The sequence below is a fragment of the Nomia melanderi genome, chromosome 2 (assembly GCF_051020985.1).
Source record: "Nomia melanderi isolate GNS246 chromosome 2, iyNomMela1, whole genome shotgun sequence".
Lineage (NCBI taxonomy): Eukaryota > Metazoa > Arthropoda > Insecta > Hymenoptera > Halictidae > Nomia > Nomia melanderi.
In genome coordinates, this window is record NC_135000.1 from 21818709 (window position 1) to 21838574 (window position 19866).

The following is a 19866-nucleotide window of genomic DNA, read 5'->3' on the forward strand; positions in this document are numbered from 1 at the left end:
TTAGGTGCTCGGGCATCTACCACCGGATCTCCCCACGCTGGCCACCGTTTTCTCTATCTCTGCCGGCAAGGTCGACGATCCTTGGGAGAAAAGATTATTAAGCACGGTCGCGTTACGTGGACCTTCGGTAAATGGCCGCGGTTCGTGCAGCAAGGTGCACTGACCGCAGATAGAAACACGTGGACGCGGACCGTGTCGGTGACGCCGATTCCGTGGAAGGGAAGGAAAAAGAGGGTGGGGGGAGGGCTGGAAGGGCTGATGATTTCACGTGAAGCCTCACCAGTCATCGTATACGTGATGAAACGGACGTCGCCTCTTACGAAATTCTCGGCGAACGTGTTGCACGTATCGCCTGTCAGTTTTCTTGAAATGAACGGGATTTCGTTGGGCAAGATTCGCGGGGATTCGGCAGTCGAGTCTTTATTTGCTTACGGTAAAAATCTACATTCGCATATTGGATACGGGCAATTCCCGTGGAAAGAGGATTCAGTGAGAGGTCGATTGGAACGGTGTAGAACAATTCAAACTTGTTTAATGACCTACAAGATTTAAACACATTATTTTATATCGAAACCTGTAAGAAACCTGTATAATATACTCACCCCAAACATCTCAAAATACACATTTCAAATATTCCAAATCCTTCGTGGCCTTTCAGAATCGTTCAAACAGAGATATAAAGTATAAAGAAATATACGGAAAACGCACTCCGCGAAAGCTCCGCGCACTTCACGTATCCGCGAAACGAGAAAGATCTTGGATGGCATCAGGTACGGCAGCCGCGCGCGATATAAACAAACATAAATTTTCCGAGCCACAAAGTTCATGGAAAAAGGAAAAAAAATTACAGAACACAATGCGAAACATTTTTTCCGGCAGTTGCGCTCGATTCAAAGGATTATCAAACCGTCTATTCCAATTACGCGGGAGGAATTTCGCGTGCGTTAAATCCCTCAAGCATAAAGACAATTAAGAATTAAACTACAATTAACGTGCGGGGTGGGGGGAATAAATAAATATATCGTACGGAGATGTTTAATGGTCGCCACGGCGAATTTCCTTGAATCGAGAACGCGGGGCCAGAGGACGAGGTTCCTGTTCTCTTCCCTCCCTTTCGCCCGGTATCCTTTTTCTCCTAATCGCGCGGCTTCTAGTGACGTAACAGGCAAGGTCTTACGGTACCTCCGGCAACGGGCCTACATTACGTGAGTATCCCTACACGCGACCCGCATGTACGTAGTTACGTACCTGCGTAGAAGATCCGCTACACGTTGTTTGACTCGAGCCAGCCGAGCCTCTCTCCGTCTTTCTCTCTTTCTCCGCCGTCTGCTCCCACCCCTCTCTCTTTCTCTCTCTGCCCCTCCCCACACACCCCCGTTCGCTCGCGCCAACCGTACACTCTCTTTGATTCCTGCCTCGGCCGGCGCGGCTCATTGAAGCGGGATTCTAAAAACGATTAACGGTTTTAAACAGTCTTCTTTAACCAGTTCTATCTGTGGAATTCGGTTTTAAACGTCTCCGGGGTGTACAGTAGAGTTAAGCTATGACGAGTATACACGTCGAACGAAGGGCATTCAAATAAAGAACTAAAGAATGAGAATGAATGGGTTTACTTGGAAAAATGAGTAATCAGGTATTGGGGGAGTTTGTATTGTTTTGGGCTGTAGGATGGGCATGTTCGAACACTGCTAAGCGGTTAATCCGCTAGTTGATGTTTTTGTGTATAACCATTGGTATGGTTGTTGTTTGATATTAAATATGGTAGAATTTTATTATATCTCTTGTGACTGGTTAAATGATTGATCGCGAAGTAAGGGTGGGAAAGTTGGATGATAAGTTTTTCTTAGTGAAAGTAGAAACAAAAAGAAGGGTAAAAACGGAATGCTGATTATTTGGGTAATATAAGAATTGAAATGGAGTTGTGCGAGTGAAGGAACATATGAAATTTTAAATTGAATTTTGAAGATGATAATTTAACCGGGTGTGGTACGTTTTGCATTAATTGCATGCAAGGTTTGAGTGTACCTACCTCCTTTCAATGGTAACTTGCCGAGTCCCGTATTGAAGCTACGAGATCCAACGGTCGATGACAAAACGTTTTTCTTGCTTCGATCGATCTTTGCTTACGGTGTGAGTTATACGAGGTGTTTCGAAAGACCTGTCAAAAAGTTTGGTTGTACTGCATGTGATGAATAAAAATATGACTAAACGGGAAGTCCTGGTGAGTATGGAGCCATGTGACTTTGGTTTTGATAGTATATTTTTGCATATTCTCTAAAACATTAGCTTCCATAAAAATTGTACAAAATTAGAGTGATTTTTTTAATGCGATAGAAACTGAACAGTTCTGTGGAGTATAATTTTAAGTATTTCCAAACTTTCGAAGCACCCTGTACACACGGTAGTGTAAAAAATATTTAAATGTATGCAACAGTAGAAATAGGGTATGTTAATAGAAACGTTACTTAAGACTCTCAATATGATTTATAAAAGAACGTGGGTTAACCGACTCCTAACTGTTAAAAGTATGCTAAATAGTCTGCAGAGGAATACAAGGTATAATTTTTTATCTTCTGGAAACTGTTTTCAATTCTTAATTTCCATTCCTGTTATGAAATATTTCGAAACATCAGTAGAAAATTAGTAACCTACTTTTCCTAAAATATAAGCCACTACAGTTATTAGCAAATTTAAGAAAATTATTACCTAGAACATAAACAAGAAATTCCTTAATCAAACTAGCCACTAAAAGTAACGGCGATTTTTCAAATATTAACATAAAATCAGACTCTCCCGCAAGTGATTTAAAACTTATTTATAACTCTCAAGATTATATAACTAACGTACACTCAATCGAAATTAATATCAATCGCTATCCGGGTAAAATCCAGAACACGCTTTACAAAGATTCAAACCAATTCCAAGCTGAAAAGTCTCGTGCGAACCAATGAATCGTTACGTTCCCTCGCAGCCCGCGGGAACCAATCAGCGATTCCGGCCATAGAATTCGTCATTCAGTGCTAGGGTCATCGACGCCGCCGCCTCCACGTCGTTTTCCCTTGTTTTCTGATCGGTATGCGCGGGTGCCTCGTCGGGACACCGACAGGTGAGCAGAAAACAGACGTACACATATATTTGTATATGTACATATACATATACATATTCATATTCATATTCATATACATATTCATATTCATATTCATATACATATACATATACATATACATATTCATATACATATTCATATACATATTCATATACATATTTATATACATATACGTATACATATATACATACACATACACACATATGTACATAAATATATAAATATATATATATATATATATATATATATATATATATACACATATATATATACACATGTATGTAAGGTACAGTTAGGAGTACCGTTCTGAAAATGCAACGGCTCGTATCGGGCCGAAGAGAGCGAGGAGAGTTGTAGTCTACGGTTGTGTGTACGCGCCGCGCCGCGCGGCGCTTTAACTCAAACGGACACGGCCGGGAGAGGCAGGGAGAGATCCAGTCGAAAGGGGTATAACGGTAGCGATAAATTCAATGGCACGATGAAACACGGAATATAAGCGGCGCGCTCGCGCGCGTGCTTCACGCGCAAATAATTACTGGCCGATAAAGTCGCTGCGAGATTCGCGGTTGCCTTGAGCAATATCGTTTATACACCAGCCGAATTGGGTTCCATCGTTCGCGGATAGGTCAAGTTACCCGGAATTCCAACGGCAGAGTCCGCCGATGCCTGAATAATCCGAAACTTTCCATTAAACGTTGATCACGCGACGCGAGCGCGCATCGTTCCTCCGTCCGTTGTTCGAATTCCCGCGCGTCGCGGGGCCGATAACGAACGCGACGAGTCAATCTGGAATCGAACGGGAACACACACACGCAAGCGCGCACACCGAGGCAGTAGAACGGATGTATTATAGTAGATCGAAGCTCACCTTAAAGGGACGCGACTGTTTGACGTTGACCGACAACGCCACGCTCGCCGCGCTTACTGACCCCGATTCCCGGCGATTCCCCGTTGAAACGAAAATAGGGGTTCCTGATCGTGTCCACCGGTGAAAGGGCAAAGGGAGAGCCGACACCGGCGTCAAGTGGAGATCGTGTTATCGGCTCGCCGACGGAACAGTCTATCCGAGCCAGGGTGTAGAGGCTGCCAACGGATCGAATGGAATAGCGGCCGGAGCGGTCCGGCGGGCGGCGCTTGCGCGCTTCACCCCCTGGATCGCGTCTAACCAATGGAACACCCCCTGTTACACTGCCCTCGGGCGGCTGGAACATTCCGATGTATTTTCGAGGAATTTCCGTGAGGTATGTGCCATCACGGTGAGACCTCGCCGGGGCGACGGGGGAAGAGGCAGCGGCCGTAGAGGCTGGAGGCAGTCGAGTCCGGCGGGCACCGAACGCGGTGGCCAGCTCGCGAATCGTCGGAAGTAAGAAAAAGGGGATGCGACGCGGGGGATGAAAACGCTCGGTCCGTGTCACAGTGTAATCCGGGCGGGGTGGTAGGCTCGGTGGCGGTGGTGGCTCAACACCGGCCGCCATCTGGTGACGGTCGCGTCAAGCTCGAGCCACTGTGCTTCCCCGTGAAGTGCATAGCCGAAACGAGTCGTTCGGCTCCGAAACGTCATCAGCACGAGCATTTTTTCCGTGGGATCGACGGGATCCCGCGAGATCCGCGCGCGTAACCGGCCCGCGACCCGTCCGCTGCGTGGCGCGTACAGTTTTCCTTTGGTGTCACCGCGGTGTGTTAAAACCTCCCGTGAACGGGAATCGAATCGGTCACGAGCGTCAGCTAGCCAGGATGACGGGAACGATAATGACGTAAAGCCCACGAGGCCGAGTGGATCCGACTGGGTGACCCGAGACGCCCGTGTGTGCACGGATATCGCGATCCCTATGGCCGTAACGTCGTTGTCAGCTCTCCTGGGGACTGGTTTCGTACAGTGACACCCTTGGTGCGGAGTATCAGGCGGATCCTGCGTTCCTGGAGCCTCGATCCGTGTCCCGGAGAGAGAGGACTGGACGATGATCGATGTCGCGGGAGTAACGTCGCGACCCGCGATGATGCCCCGTTGCGAACCTACCCGCGATCACCTCGAACCGGGGTGGTGTTTGGTCGATGATTGAACTTCTACCTCGAATCACCTAGCGGAGACTCGTTCCGCGGCGGCGGTTTTACAAAGACAACCTGATCAGGACTGCTACAGGGTGTCGATCTTAGTTCCCGTCTAGATGTAGCTGATCTCTGTAGGATGTAAACGTGGGACACGGTGGAAAGAGGATGTCCAGGTCGGGGCAAAATGCGATGGAACGGGAAGAACAGGTGAACAGCGGTCTACGAATAGTCCCGCTGCGTGTCACGGCACCGTGTTGAAAGCAAGCTCCACGGAATATCGACCGAAGGCCGCGGCTACCGAATTAGTCGCGACGAAGGTCGCGAATAAACGCGTGCTTCTCTTCCCGCGAGATCAACCGTGAGGTGCGATACCGACGTTCGATCAGAGGGTCAGAGGATTGAATCCTGTGTGTCTGAGACAACAGCCATTGCCGAAATCGACGACGCGTCCTGAACGGACTTGGACACCCGGTCCATCCGCGCGCGAAGTGTTTTCAACCGCTCCGCCGCATCTAGTGATTGTCCCGATTTCGAGGACCGTCAGCGGAGATCCTCGGAAACGTCGATAATTAACGTGGCACGGATTAACGAGGAGGGACATTGAAACCGAGAGTGCGAACTGGATGTAACTCCCCTCGAAATACGGCACTCTGAACGAGACCTACTGACCTATCGACTCGTTTTCCCCCTCCACGGCTGCCACGACTTCACTGTTCCCGTTGCTACCCCTTTTTCCCTGGTTCTACCCTTTGAATCGCGACACAAGCCGAATTCGAAGGATCAAATCGGGAGGACAGCGACCGTCGTGGTGGTAGCGGTGTGTGGCTTGTGTGTGAGTGTTGTTGGGTCGCGGGGAAGGCGACGTGGCTGCGCGTACGGACAGAGGCGCGGGTGAATCGAAGAGAGTCGTTCTTTGAACGAGACCCACTGACCTATCGACTCGGCCGCTCCGCTCCTACCCTCGGCGTCTTTCTGTTCCTCGCCACCCTACCTCTGTCTCTCTCTCTCTTTCTCTTCCTCTCTAGCTTTCTCCGCTGCTGGTAGCGTGCCGCGCCGCGTCGAGACGCTTCGCGATACCGTTTCGTACACCTCCCTCGGTCCGCCAACGAAAAGGGTAACGTTCGAAGACGCAGGGGGCGACATCGACCCGCACATTTCTAAGATAAACGAGTGCCTAAGGATTTTTCGATCGGTACCACCGACCGACTGTTCTATTTGTACGATTTTTCGCGATTCCTCGTTTCCACCCTCTTTCACTATCAGCCCCATCTCGTACACTTTTCTACTTGCGTTTTCGTAGCGTTTAACGGCGACACGGTCTGCAGGGTATGCTTTTCGTTCATTATCGCTTGGTACATCCTCTGTGTTTCTCCGTTCCCGGTTCAGTATTCGGTGATTCGTATCGATATAGGGTATCCAGACTACAACATGAAGAGTGCCTAAAATTTCAATGCCTTCTCGACTGATCCATTGGACACACACGACATCCACGTATAAATTCGTCGTCTATTTTCTCGCGTAATCGAATCATTTCTACGGTCAAGTCCCGGTCGCTCGTTTTTCCTTCCCGCGAAGGGGGACGCGAACCTTTTCATATTATAGCTCTCTCGCGAAGGTCGACCGTGTAAACAGTCGACGAACAGTGCCTCAGATGTATTATCTCCTCTCGACTGATCCGACACAGAAACATTAGGAGCCGTACCCGTAAGCTTCACTCGTTTCGCCGCGATCTATCGCTTGCCGTTTAGCGAGGTGCGCGACGTTTGTCTCGTTGCCTATTCTCGTCGAAAGAGGACAAAGATAAATCGGAGAAAGAGCGTCCTTGGAGGTGAGTTTCTGAATCTTCGAATCCGACTCGACTTTCTACCTTCCACCGAAGTATATCCTTGTTCCTTTCGCGCGCAATCGACGATCCAGACTGTGCATGAAACGTTGAACAGCCTACGATTTCAAAGAGTTCGAAAGACGATGCCTTACGTCCTCCAAGGATCCAGCACAAAGTATCAGCGACGCTTCGAACTTCGTTGATGTGGTCGACGAGGGGCAAAGTGAATCAACTCGGCTCACGTTGCCAGCTGAATCATTGAACTTTTGCCGGGTCGACAGTGGCGATCGATCGACCGATACCGCGGCGGTCTCGACGGTGCATCTTTAATTTCAGCCGCGGAAGACATGGCATCCGGATCGCGACCCGTGCCCGTCGCACTGTCCTTTGGCGAGGAAAAGGATCGCGCGGCGAGCTACGTCGAGATGTTCGCTACCTGTGAAACCGTGACGCGTTGGTACGGGTCATCGACAACAATAGCCTGATCGTAGAATTGCGAGGACAACAAACACGTACAAAGAAAAGTATCAGCAATACGAGAGAATAAAGATACATATAAATGTGGAAACGGTTAAGTTAAAGAGAAAAGAAAGATTGTAAAGAGAAGAAGAGAATATTGGAAAGAAACGCGCAATTAATAGTGTTGGAAGACTATATCAACGAAGAAGACGAGTCGAGAAGTGTATAATCGAATCTGTCGATCGTCTCCTCGTCAAATCAAGTTGTTCATACTCAGAGCAATACAATAGTAAATTTGAGATTCCGGGATCTCGAGTGTCGAAGATGTTGTTGAATTGAGTTAAACTGTTGTACAGGAGAGAGAAAGTATAAATTGAACGAAAAAAAAATGGCGGAAAGTGCGGCGAGCCCGGGTTCCGTGCAGGTCGCTGCGAACAGTCCGCAGCAACAGCAACAATCGCAACAACCGCAACAACAGCAACAACAACAACCGCAACAAACGCAACAGACGCAACAACCGCCGGATATAAGCAGCTCGCAGCTGGCGTCGCCACCAATCACGGGCACAGGTACGAATAGGAAACGATCGAGATCTTCCGGTAGGGTTATATTTAAGATCTATGGGCATCTCAATTAGACGTTTTTGTTCGATTAGCGGAACGTTCCTTCACGTCCTTTTGCGAAAGTATGTCTGAAAGGGAGAATGGTGAATCTGATAATTTTGTGATTTCACGTGTTACGTTCTAAGTTACATTAGTAGGGACAACAAGAAATCTTGAAATATGGCGTGTTTGAATTAGAAATTTTACCTGCGGATCTTTCTTCACTGTTTGCTGTAAAATTTTAATTTTGATTGAAAGAGCATATGCAATTATTTAATGCTTTGCGTATAAGAAATGTTGAATACTTTAATGTGTAAAAACGTGTTCCAGATTTTTGAAATGATACTTACATATGAAATAAAAAATAATTTTTCTAAATTTAGACTTATTTGAATCAGATAAAAATGACCTCATTAATAAGCACTCAAGTATGGACTTCGATTTCATTCAAATTAGCTACATAATTTTGTAATGACAATTTTTGGTAGAATCTCCGAATTTGAAACAGTGAAATTAGTTTAATAGTATACATGGAACCGAGCGACATCCAATTAAATGTGAAGAACAGAAGCCAGGATTTAGTTCTTGTGTCTCTGGAGTGCTTAATTTGGAACGTAACACTTTTCTTTGCTTAAAAATGCACGGAGTCTGGTGAATTGTTAGCAAGAAAACTTGGGGAGGAAGGAGAAAGGCTCAGCGAAGTCAGGAAGCGGGCTTAGCGAATGAAAGACGACTGTCGGGCTTGGTTTTTTTTTCTTTTTCTAATGGTACCAGCCGTGTTCACATAATGAAGGATTACTGTATCACGCATTCTATAGCGAAATGGATCAATGGCAGTTACATTTTCCGTCTCCAGTTTACTCGGAACGATCGCGTCAGCTTTTACTGTAATTAACAAAATGAATTTCTCTAAAAAATACATTTCCTTCTAAATCATTAACAGCCGCCCTCATTATTATCTATAAAATCGAAATATCAATAAACCCTAACACAGTTCTACTTTTACACGTAATATACCAAAACCATTATCGTAGAAAACTCAATTTCGTTCGCCATTCCTACGGACGCCTCTATAAAAATGACATTCGCAAATTTTCCATTCAAATTACCTATTACACGAATTTTTATCGATTTTCATAATAAAAGAATTTTTCCCATTACAATCGCAGCTCGCCGCGCTCGAACGTTCTCGTATCGCGGAGCGCCGTTTTTTATTACACTCGAGGGGTTTCGCTGCGCCGCCATTTTGTTTTCATCTCTTAATTGCCCGGAGCTAACGGTATATTCATTGAAAACTTTTATCGCATCGCAAAATTGCAGTATCTTCGCCATAAAATATCTAATCTCTCATTTCTCTTCATTAACGGTCAAATGTTTCGAGCACCGCCGGTCGTTCGCTCGCGCGAGAGGCCATTTCCGAACCGAGTCGCCTCCTCCGCGCCGCGCAACAGAAACAAAAGCCCCAAGGAGTACAATTACCGAACAATCGGCAGACACGAGCGATCCATCGGTACATAATACCCCCATTAGCGGCGCACGCTAGAAAAACAAAAGGCCGAGGATGCCCGGCGATCTTTCACTCGCGCAGCCGATATTATGCTGCTCACGCAACGCGAGCCACTCCTCGCGGAATCAGGAACGTTCAGAATCCACTATTACCATATCGATCAACGGACGCAACGCCAAAACGAACGGGTCGCGATCCACCGCGATCGGCTGAGGTACGCGGCCACTTAAGAATCGAACTATCGCCGGTCGCTCCAGAAAGCATTCCCCGCGAGAGCGTACCGCATCAACAGCAACTATCCCAGCCCGCTATCTTAGCCATCATCTCAAGCCAGTATCCACTCACGAGAAACATCCCGGAGAGCAGGCCGCGATAGGTTCACTCGCAAATGGACACGTAGCCTTAAGATTCATTGCCCCGGTCGATCGAACCTTATCCTCTATATCTCTAGACCAGACACAGAAGAACCAGAAGAAGAGGAGAGAGGAGGCTAAGAACAAGAAGAAGCCCGACCGATTCGCCGAAGAGAGGCCGATCGGCACGAGCTTGGCCCCAGCCGATAGCCGCCATAAATCAAAGCTCGGCCCGGCGACTGCTAAGTCCAGAGTCCCGAGACGGTCGAGGTCGGCTCTCCGCTTCGGCCGAAGTCGGTTGCATCGCGTAATGAAGGACCATTACTCCTCTCGGCGCGGCTCGCGCATACATGCATGCACGCGGGAATGGTGCGCACGGGGCCCGATATGTGCCGGCGCTTTTCGTGCACGCTTCTCATCCCACGGAGCGGCGCGGCGAGAGGGACCCGGGGTATGCGAAACGGGCCGGAGGGAGAGGAGCAGCAGCGATGCAACGGGGGAAGGAGAGAGCGCGATCGCGAGCGAGCGAGCGCGAAGCCGCGTTAGCGGATCTGTCGGTCGAGTAACGGAACGCTTTCGAGTACCGCTAGCACCGGCTCTGACGCGGTTACCGGACACCGTTACTTCGGTGATCCGCGGAGTATACCCACCACGTGCTGTCTCACCGTTCTCTCTTTGAAGCGCGCGGCCCGGCCCGGCCCGGCCCGGCCCGACGCGGCGCGGCGCGGCGCGGAGCGGAGCAGCGCGTCCGACTGGAAGGATAACGTTCTGCCCGAGACCCGGCTCCGCTTCCCCGCGCGAATTCGACGAACCGTGGAAAAATCGTGATCCCTCCTCGCTGGTATGAGCCGCGATTGATTTATAAGCGGTGCGCCGCGCCGCGTACCCCCGTTTCTTCCAGCGCCGACGGTGCACGGGGACGACCAGTTCCGTTTGCATTAGGCCCGATTCACTGTTACCGCCTGCGAACGATGTTAGCGTCCCACCGCGCCGCGTCGTGTCGCGATCTTCCCGGGAACGATGCGCCGTTTGTTTTTCTTTTTCCAGGCAACGGTGAATCGAACGGACCCAGACGTCGAAGAAATCGCACGGAAAGGGAATTCTAGGGAATCCGAGGGAACTGGGATAGTAGCCGGTCGACGGGAATTGATGCGTCGCGGATAAGGGGATTGCTGGTTTCAATGCTGGTGTCTGGATGGAATGTTAAAACGACGGTTTTTGGAGAGTTAGCGATGTCGGTGGTATCGAGTTCTTTTGGTTTTTCGTTTGATAACGGGATGGATCGCCGTGCGTCGAGGTAGATTGTTGTTGGAACGCCGGTGGATGGTTAAGGAGCTAGGTTTTGGAACTTTGGAAATAAATATGAGAAATCGGTGAATGTTTTAAATTGTACGCATAGACTCATGGAAGAATAGTATGATTATAATTATTTATCAATGCGCACTGTAAATTATAGAAACAACCTCCCTTGGCCTTAATGGGGAGTTTACCATGGAAAAGCTAATTATCTCATTACGGTACGAATGCTCCCAACCCCACAATTTCAAACGAGACAATCTCGTGATCCTCAAATTCTTTCTAACTCCATACTAATTCGTTAGAAGAGAACCTCTGATAAATCCACTACGCACAAGAAATGGTATACTATGCATACGATGTTATACCTCATTCAATTTTTCATAATCCATGAATATTACAAGCAAATCATAAAGAACAGCATTCCCTTGGAAACAAAAAAAATTTCGTAGATTTATCTTTCAATTAAGCGCATTAAAAATACAACTAAAAAACCTACGTGCTCGACGATTCCTGAAAAAAGAACGAACCAGCGGCGACCAGCATATACCGGATTATCTCCAACCATCCACCCCAGAAGCTGCGCATTAGAAACTATAATATAACGCTACCCTGGTCAAGAAATTCAAGATAAAACACCATCAAGATAAACTCGAGTTCAATCCGCGTTCCAATTGGCCTGCTTATCGATATCCATTCTGTAAACTTGCCTGCGCTGAACTTAATCTAAATCCGCGGAAAAAGGACGACCGCGGTGCTGAGCCGACCCGAGCCGAGCCGGGCAGCTCCGATGAAAAACAGTTCCGTTGTTTATCTGCAGGTCGATCCAACGGGCTTGACACGAAATATTACTTACTATCCGTGTACCTACCGGAGCGGCGCGTCGACGCGGCCTGTTATCGTAATACGTTCGTTATTCCGCGGCGGTTAGGGTACATTGAAACTCCGCGGAAGATAATGGAACCGGTTGCGCGCGCGCGGGGAGAGTCAGGTGCTAGAATCACAGTTAACCGCGCGCGATTTTTCTTCTGCTCGTTATTTGGACGCCGCGAAACCGCCGAGGCTTCAGCACGTTAACACGTATCCGGCATGCATTCCCTGCGTCGACGACTTTTTGTCATTCCTCGCATCGGTAAATTTCCCATACGATTTGCGGAAACATTGTTTATTATACGAAGATAACAAGCGACTTTCGAGTCACTGTCGCTTCTAAATTGATCCGTGCATTCGAGATATTAAAAACGACACAAAAGGTGAACGCAAGTTGCGTTATGATATTATTAAACTTAAATTATCCTAGATAGGAGGAAGACGCGATTAACTCGAATTGGATAAAAGAAATGGCGCTAAAAATATGAGGATGTAATTGGGTCAATGAGATCCGAAGATTATGAATATTTCAGGTATCTTCTTTTAATAGGAGTATTTCTGTTTGATGGAAATGTTGTTTCAGTTGGTTTATTTAGATTTGAAGGGACAGGAAACATTGATTTGCCGCGAGACTCAAATATACTGTTCATTCGGCAAAATGATTAATTCCACGGAATAGGCAACAGGAAAATCTATTGATATTACGTATATAAAGAATTTGGAAATATTCAAAAGTGGGGTTAATAATTTTGAACCGTGGACGGATCAGTACTAGTGAATATTTTAACTCTAACATTTTAAAATATTCAAGAGGTAGAATTAATAATTTCGAACTCTGAATGAATCAGTATTAGTAAGCATTTCAGCATTAACATTTCGAAATAATCAAGAAGTGGAGTTAATAATTTCGAACTGTGATTCAAAAACTGAAATTTCCAATTTTGAACCGTACGAATCAGTATTAATAAATATTACATTTTAGCACTAATATTTGCAAATATTTAGAATGTGGAGTTAATAATTTTCCCCAATGAACGAAACTTCGTTACTCAACTGTTGGCGATTGCCTGTGAAACGACGAATTTTCGTCATCCGGCTGGGATATGTGTTAAAAGCGCCGTTTTAATCGCCCGAGGATTCCATCGGCGCGGCGGGGCATGCGGGACGGACGCGAAGCGCGCGCTTATCGCGCGTAACGGAAAAGGAAGCCTCCGTAAGAGCCGCGGTTCACGCGAACGGATCGCTCAGGTAACATCTCCCTGAGTTCCAGGGGTTAGGAGGCCACAGCCGGTTCGCCATTTTACTCACGTCCGGCACCATGGGAGAATTTACGAGACAATATTTGAATAATGGCCGGTTGACCATTCGGGAACCCCGCGACGGTTTCAGGATCGCCTCGCTCGAACGAGAAGAAAAAAACGAACGGATAGAAGGAAAAGGAGGGAAAAAACGCTGTTTATTTAACAATGAATCCGCGTGCCACGCGTCTCCCGTTAACGGATCACTGTGTAAGTACCGTTGTCCCGACGATCCGCGCGTCGATTTTTACGCGCGGACGTTTCATAATTGAGCCGCCATCTTGTCGCTCGCGCCGTGGAACTTTCGACGATTTTTTACACCGTTTCGCCGACTTTCGCGGCGATTATCGTCGCGTTTAACGCGCGGATGGAACGATGAGAATTTTCCCAAGAGTGTTCGCGCTCGGCGAATTATTTTCGAGGGTCCTGAAAGCCGGAAACCGGCGACAGTGTTCCGCGAAACATATTTTTCCACGCGAATCTCGCTCGTTCGATCGCCTCTGGACTCTGTTCCGGTAATAACATTTCTGTTCCTCCGTTTCGTTTTTCGTTAGTCTTTTTTAGTCGGTTTCTTTTGTTAGTTTCCAGCGCACGGGAAACGAGAATAGCAGCTTTTTCTATTTTTAATCGTTCCGCGGGGAAAGGTCACGCGGTCAACGATACTGTCGTTTATCGCTCACGTTAGTTACCGGCGACCGGTTATCGCTGTATCGTGCTTAAATATCGTTTATACGAACAATCAATTCTCCGCCGTTTCCCAGGGAGTAATTATAGAATCAAATTGTGCTACGGTATTCGCAACGATCTCGCGGTTATTGTTGAATTTTCCGTCGGCCCGGTTTTTGCATGACATCGCGCCCTTCGGCCGCGTGTTAAGGCGCCCACCGTTTATGCTGCACTGTGCATCTCTATGATCTACGGGTCACGGGGCCACGGTGTTTGCCATTTGCCTCACGTGTTCGGCACGTACCATCGATATGAGATAACCGGGGACCGATATCCCGTGCCTTGCGCATTTTTTGGAGCGCTATCCTTGGAATTATGCCTGGGATATTTTAATGGCATTTCTTCCGTGACCCGATCGATTTGAGAAATTTATGTTGAACGCTTTATCGCTGCGGTGGATGCGTTTACGAGCTTGTAATTAGAGTTATTGGTAAATTTAATGAATTTTGTATTTTGAATGTGTGAAGAAAAATGTCGCGCGGAGTATTGATTTTTTAATAAGATTTGTTTTTATGATAAAATTGCGTGTAAGCTGTTTGAACAGTGTGTCGTTTTTGTATTTTAATTTGTTGAATTTTCATATTAATATCTAGTTATTTCAGTTGATTAATGACGTTTTATAAATTCAGTTACGAAAGAAGGAATGAATAAGATTTTTAATGAATTCTGCGTTTAGTTTGAGATTGTAGGCTTGATGTTTTATCCAAAGGTTATTCAAATTTTTACATGCCAGTGTATTTTTTTTTCCACGCGCTTCTTTGACGGTGACTCACACTTTTTGATGATTCTGAATAATAAGAAACAAAAATCAAGATCCATTGTATCTGCATTTGAGAGATCGCTGTTCCAAAGGCAGAGTTAACGTCAATTTGTGCGGATTAGCATCATTACCATATGGACGATAAACGTTGCCGCAAACCAGTCCCGGGCTACGGGCGAACACAGAGGTTTCAATGTTTCAGGCGAAAAGAGTTTGGGAAATATTCCTAATTAGTCACATACTTTTCCTTTTTTATCATGATAATAGAATACATTTGACTCCTTAAAAACACAGACACAATGAAATAAAAAGCTCGTTTGTTAATACATAACAAATGGACTTAAATCAACGAACACATTCGGGTAACAGGCAGTGTTTTTTGTTGTTCAATGTAGAACACATGTTTTTCCACGAAGTTTCCACGTTCTCGCCCTATTTTGATGTTTTTTACCATATTTGTCATGTTACGTCCGCGATTAACCTCTTGCTCTATGATTTATTCTTCAACTGTGATTGATACAACAATTTTGTCAGTAATAATTCGTTGAAAGAAGATAAAAATTCTATGCATATTTTAAAATTAATATTTAATTTGAATTCAAAGGAATCGAGTAGTATTTATGTTTGTTAAATTCTATTTAAAATGTCCACCACGAGTCTCACGCGTTGTTGCAAGACAAGGGGTTAATAAAAATTGCGGAACGTTGTTCGGGACACCGCCCACGTCGCAAAGGGGCGAATTCAAAACTGAATTCTAACACTCTTACCGAGCAAAAAAAGGTCCATGCGCGCGAAGTCCTTTCAGGCCAATGTGTAAACAGGTCTGATACACGAAAGTGCACTTCACTTCGATAGAATTTCCTTCCCCCCGTGGCGGCTTCCATCTGTTTACGTCTACTTACTAAACTAGGCTTGAATTGCTCAACGAGCTCCTTACCCGACCGTTTGATGCATCCCGAGGGGGAATATCGGATCTAGTCCTAGGAATAAAGTGCGGCGGAGGCGTACGCGCTTCGCTAAATATTGGAAGAAAGTTCCAACTTGAATTCGAATACTTTCGTTGAAACGTACGGAACGGATTTTTCAGTGCTCGCTCAACCGTTCGTCGATTTCGATGGATTTTCCACGACTAAAAGCTTTAGGAAAAATATTGTAGACACACGCGAATAAAAGTTGTAACGGAACGCGTTCAGAACGGGTCCATGTATGCTTCTCTGTATTCGAATGTCTGAAAGAAAGTTGGCTTTCCAAAGGAATTGTTGATGTTTAGTTTCATCGGAAAACAGGAAATTCAAAGACTCGTTATGAATGCAATATTACAAAATTGATTTCATCCGAGAAATTTGTGTTGATCTTTGTATAAATGCTGTTTACGCACGGTAGCGATTGTTAAATATGTCTTTAAGATTAATTGCTGCGTCGAGTAATAGAGAGTGACAAAAAAAGGTGCATGTTTTCGATGTGCCAGCAAGTACGTGCAGTCTGTTAATTCTTGAGCTTTAAAACGATGTAGTAGATGCCAGGTACTGATAAACGAACAAACATCGACGGAATATATAACGTACATTTGCTTCGTGCGCCGGACGCGAGCGGTTAATGGCAAAATGCCTGACCTCGTAACCCTCAGACCCAACAGATGTACTTGTGTGATTAATGCTTGGATACGTTACTTCAAAATCCTCCGCCACCTCCTTCCCTCATGGTGGAAATGATGCATAAGAAACAGATGCGTGACACAATCGTAACGTAATCTCTCGAAGCATTATTCAACGCGACGGAGCAAATCTTTTCTTCTAACACTTGACGTTTGACGTAAAGTACCACCGATAAAAATATTTTCGAATACACGTCTTACAACGTTAAAAAGAAGAAGTTAATTTCAGACGCGAGCACAGAAAGCAGTTCTTCAATAATTTTTACAATTTCTAATATTCCAAAGATAAAGTAATAACTCTTATTTCCTCTGGTCACTGATACAAACGCAATATACATTCCAACACAAATCAAATGAATCAATAAAGTTCAAAACATAAGCATCTACAAATCCTCCATTACTCCTTTGGTTTCTTGCCAGTCGTTCACAATAAAATATCTTCGAATGCAAACATTCGATGATAACTCTTCTAGATCCTCATTAGTATTTCCAAATACAGTGTTCTTCAACATTCCGAATAATCTAATCTTCAATATTCCAAATTAAGGAAACGCGTGCACATAAAACGAACTGTTATTCAAAGAATTCTCGGACAAATGACGACGCTTAGAGGCGGATTTCCACAATTGGTCGGGCAAGTGTTAACCCTTCCTTAAGGCCGTGAAGTTTGCGCGCGAGATTCGCCCGGCTAACAAGCTTACCGCGCTCGATGTAGGGTAAAAGTGCGTCCGACAGTGAAGCCCCGCTCCGAAGCGCGACCGTGGCACGGTTTGGCCTCCCGTGGCACGCTTAAAACCGAGTGATACCTTGCATTCTAGCTATATGATGAAATTCCTCGCGACGACGTCACCGCTTCCTACCCTTGCCGACATATCGTGCATGGACTACCCCGTTCATAGAGCGAGCCTCTCCGACTGAAAGCTTTTTTGTGCGCGCCATAGAAATGTCGGGTCCGCCGAATGACGTAGGATATTACGAGCGCTGCAAAATGGCGTACCGCGTGTTGCGCGCACGTGGCGAATATGGTAATAGTGGATCCACTTCTTTCAAGCTTGCTAATTCTTACCTTTTCATAACCTTATACCTTGGCTTCCGTTTTGTCAGCTAGTATTTAGGCTCCGAGGTTCATCTAGAAGTGGATGAAAGAGACTCGACTTCTTCAGGGACAGAGTTCCTCGAAGACGAGGAATAGGAAAATGAATTGAGATCAAAGGAAATTGATGGGAATATTAAGAATGTATTAGAAATTAGGATCATTACGAGTTTCTTTTGAACAGTTGATGAGTTAATTGGAGTTTGAAGAGAAGGTATTTTGGAAACTTTTGAATTATTGAATAATGGGAGACGTATAGAAGTAATTAATGTATCAGTAATTAAAACTGGGTGGAATATTAATTTCTTTAATGTAAAATTAATTTTCATTTTAATGTGAAGTACGAAATAATTTGATAAAGGTAAATGTTCGTTTATGAACGTCCCTGAAGATGTTAATCGTCATCAAACAATAATTTTGATAAGTTCTTTAAATTAATGTTTGGCGCCATCATTCATTTTGTTAATGTCTTGTTTCATACATATTACTTTCTTTATATTTGATAAGTATTCTGACATTTCATGTTTAATGTGATCGATTTGCAATTTTATATTTATCGAAATTTTATTTGATGAAATGTTTTTTGAAGATTTGAAGTGTCTCGTGTGTTGTGTATTGGCAGCAATTACCAGAGTATTTAAGATGAAATAAAAAATTATGAAAGAAATCTTTGTCTCAGGCACTGTATACTCAAAAAGTAAGATAATTAATACGGTTATAATTCGTTGTTAATAGCTATTATAATCGCAAGCATCGTGGAAATATGAATACATCGAAATTCATTGAAGGGGATGTTCCATCTTCAGCTTAAGTACCTCTCGGTAAATTGGTACTCGTCTCATTTTACGTATTGTACCCCAGTGGAAGAAAACCAGTACAATATTTTTGATTCCATTTAAACAAGTTCTTACCAACGATCGCATATAAAGTAGATGAAACTTTATCTGGTAAGGATTCTAATTACACTACAATTGCGGTGAAATTTTTATTCAAATAAATTTAAATAAAATCGAACCATTAGTGAGAGCTATAACATCCCAATTCTATAAACAGTTTAAAAGCAAACTCAGAAGGTAAACATAATTTTCTAAACAATATATATTTTTTGAAATCACGAATAATTTAGATGTTAACTATAACGAAGCAAAAATTCAAATTCAGAAGTATTATCTTGAAAAGCAAGTACCATAATACAGTACAGTTTACATGAATCAAGGTCTTAAACGAATTTCGAAATCTATTCTTTAACGGTGAACCCAATAAACAAATAAATATGTTTCACGTTTCAAAATCAACATCCAAGCATTGACTAGACTTAGAACAATTATTCGGTAAACTCAAATTAGATTGAACTCATCCGGAATCGTCTGCGGTAGCCAATTTCTCGAAGTTCGAATTTTTAGTTCCGGTACCAGCGAGGATACGGCACTGGTCTGGCTCACCCCTCTTCCAAGTCTTCGGAGTTAGATCGTTCCTACCGGATCGGTCGTCCTTTTTCCCTTGCGCATGCCGGTTATCCTCGTTCTCGCGCATCTTACACACGTATTACGTGGCACGACAGTAGGCCAAGAGTTCGATGGCCTGCAGCCTTGCAAGGCCGGTCGCCGCGGTGGTACCGAATACCACGTCAGATGACGCTGCTGACGGCGTGTTCCGCCGTGGACCAATCTTATAACGCCGACCGCGGAGTTCAGACGGGCGCGTGGAGACCGGCCATATCGACCGATACCTCGATGAAGTTATCGTCGATGTTCAACCTTACCGACTACATTGGAACGTCGAGTGGCGCTATCGTCGCCCATCTCTGTTTCATTTTTCATGGGAGAATACGAGGAACGAATTTAAATTTGAAATTTAAAATTGGCGGGTATTCTTTGGTCTACGGTTTTTGTTTTTATGGGAATAAATTAGAGATCGATGTCGATCCAGATTGGAATTTTTGTAAATTTAAAAGGGTCATACTAAAGATTTACTTGGTTTGACGGACTGATGATGGATTCTTTTTTATTCTTAGGGACTGTTCGCGAGTGATGTCTGTAAGAGGAGATTTTTCTCGCGGTAAACAGTGAATGAATTATTATGGCTTTTCCTCGGCCGTTTACTTTCAGTGTAAAATGCCTTATACGCTCAAGGACTACTGAATGGTTAACGATCCGAGACCTATTTTCCATTGGGTTATAAATCAGGACAAAGTCCGATTAAACTCATATCAGGCACGCCTATTTTGAGTTTAACGATTTTTATTAGAAACGTATCGAACTGTCCGCA

General features: G+C 45.0%; 1 protein-coding gene across 2 annotated transcripts in view; it reads left to right on the forward strand.

The window, feature by feature from the left end:
• The first annotated feature begins 4316 nt into the window (after positions 1-4316).
• Hr3 (nuclear hormone receptor 3 ROR-beta) overlaps positions 4317-19866 on the forward strand; it is a 129696-nt gene continuing 114146 nt past the window's right edge. The window contains exon 1 of one of the 2 annotated variants that reach the window (XM_076374252.1): positions 4317-8038. In XM_076374252.1, coding sequence (XP_076230367.1) covers positions 7828-8038 — 211 coding nt within the window. In that variant the 5' untranslated portion in view covers positions 4317-7827. The remainder of the gene's footprint in view (positions 8039-19866) is intronic. The other variant, XM_031971489.2, reaches the window with a different exon arrangement.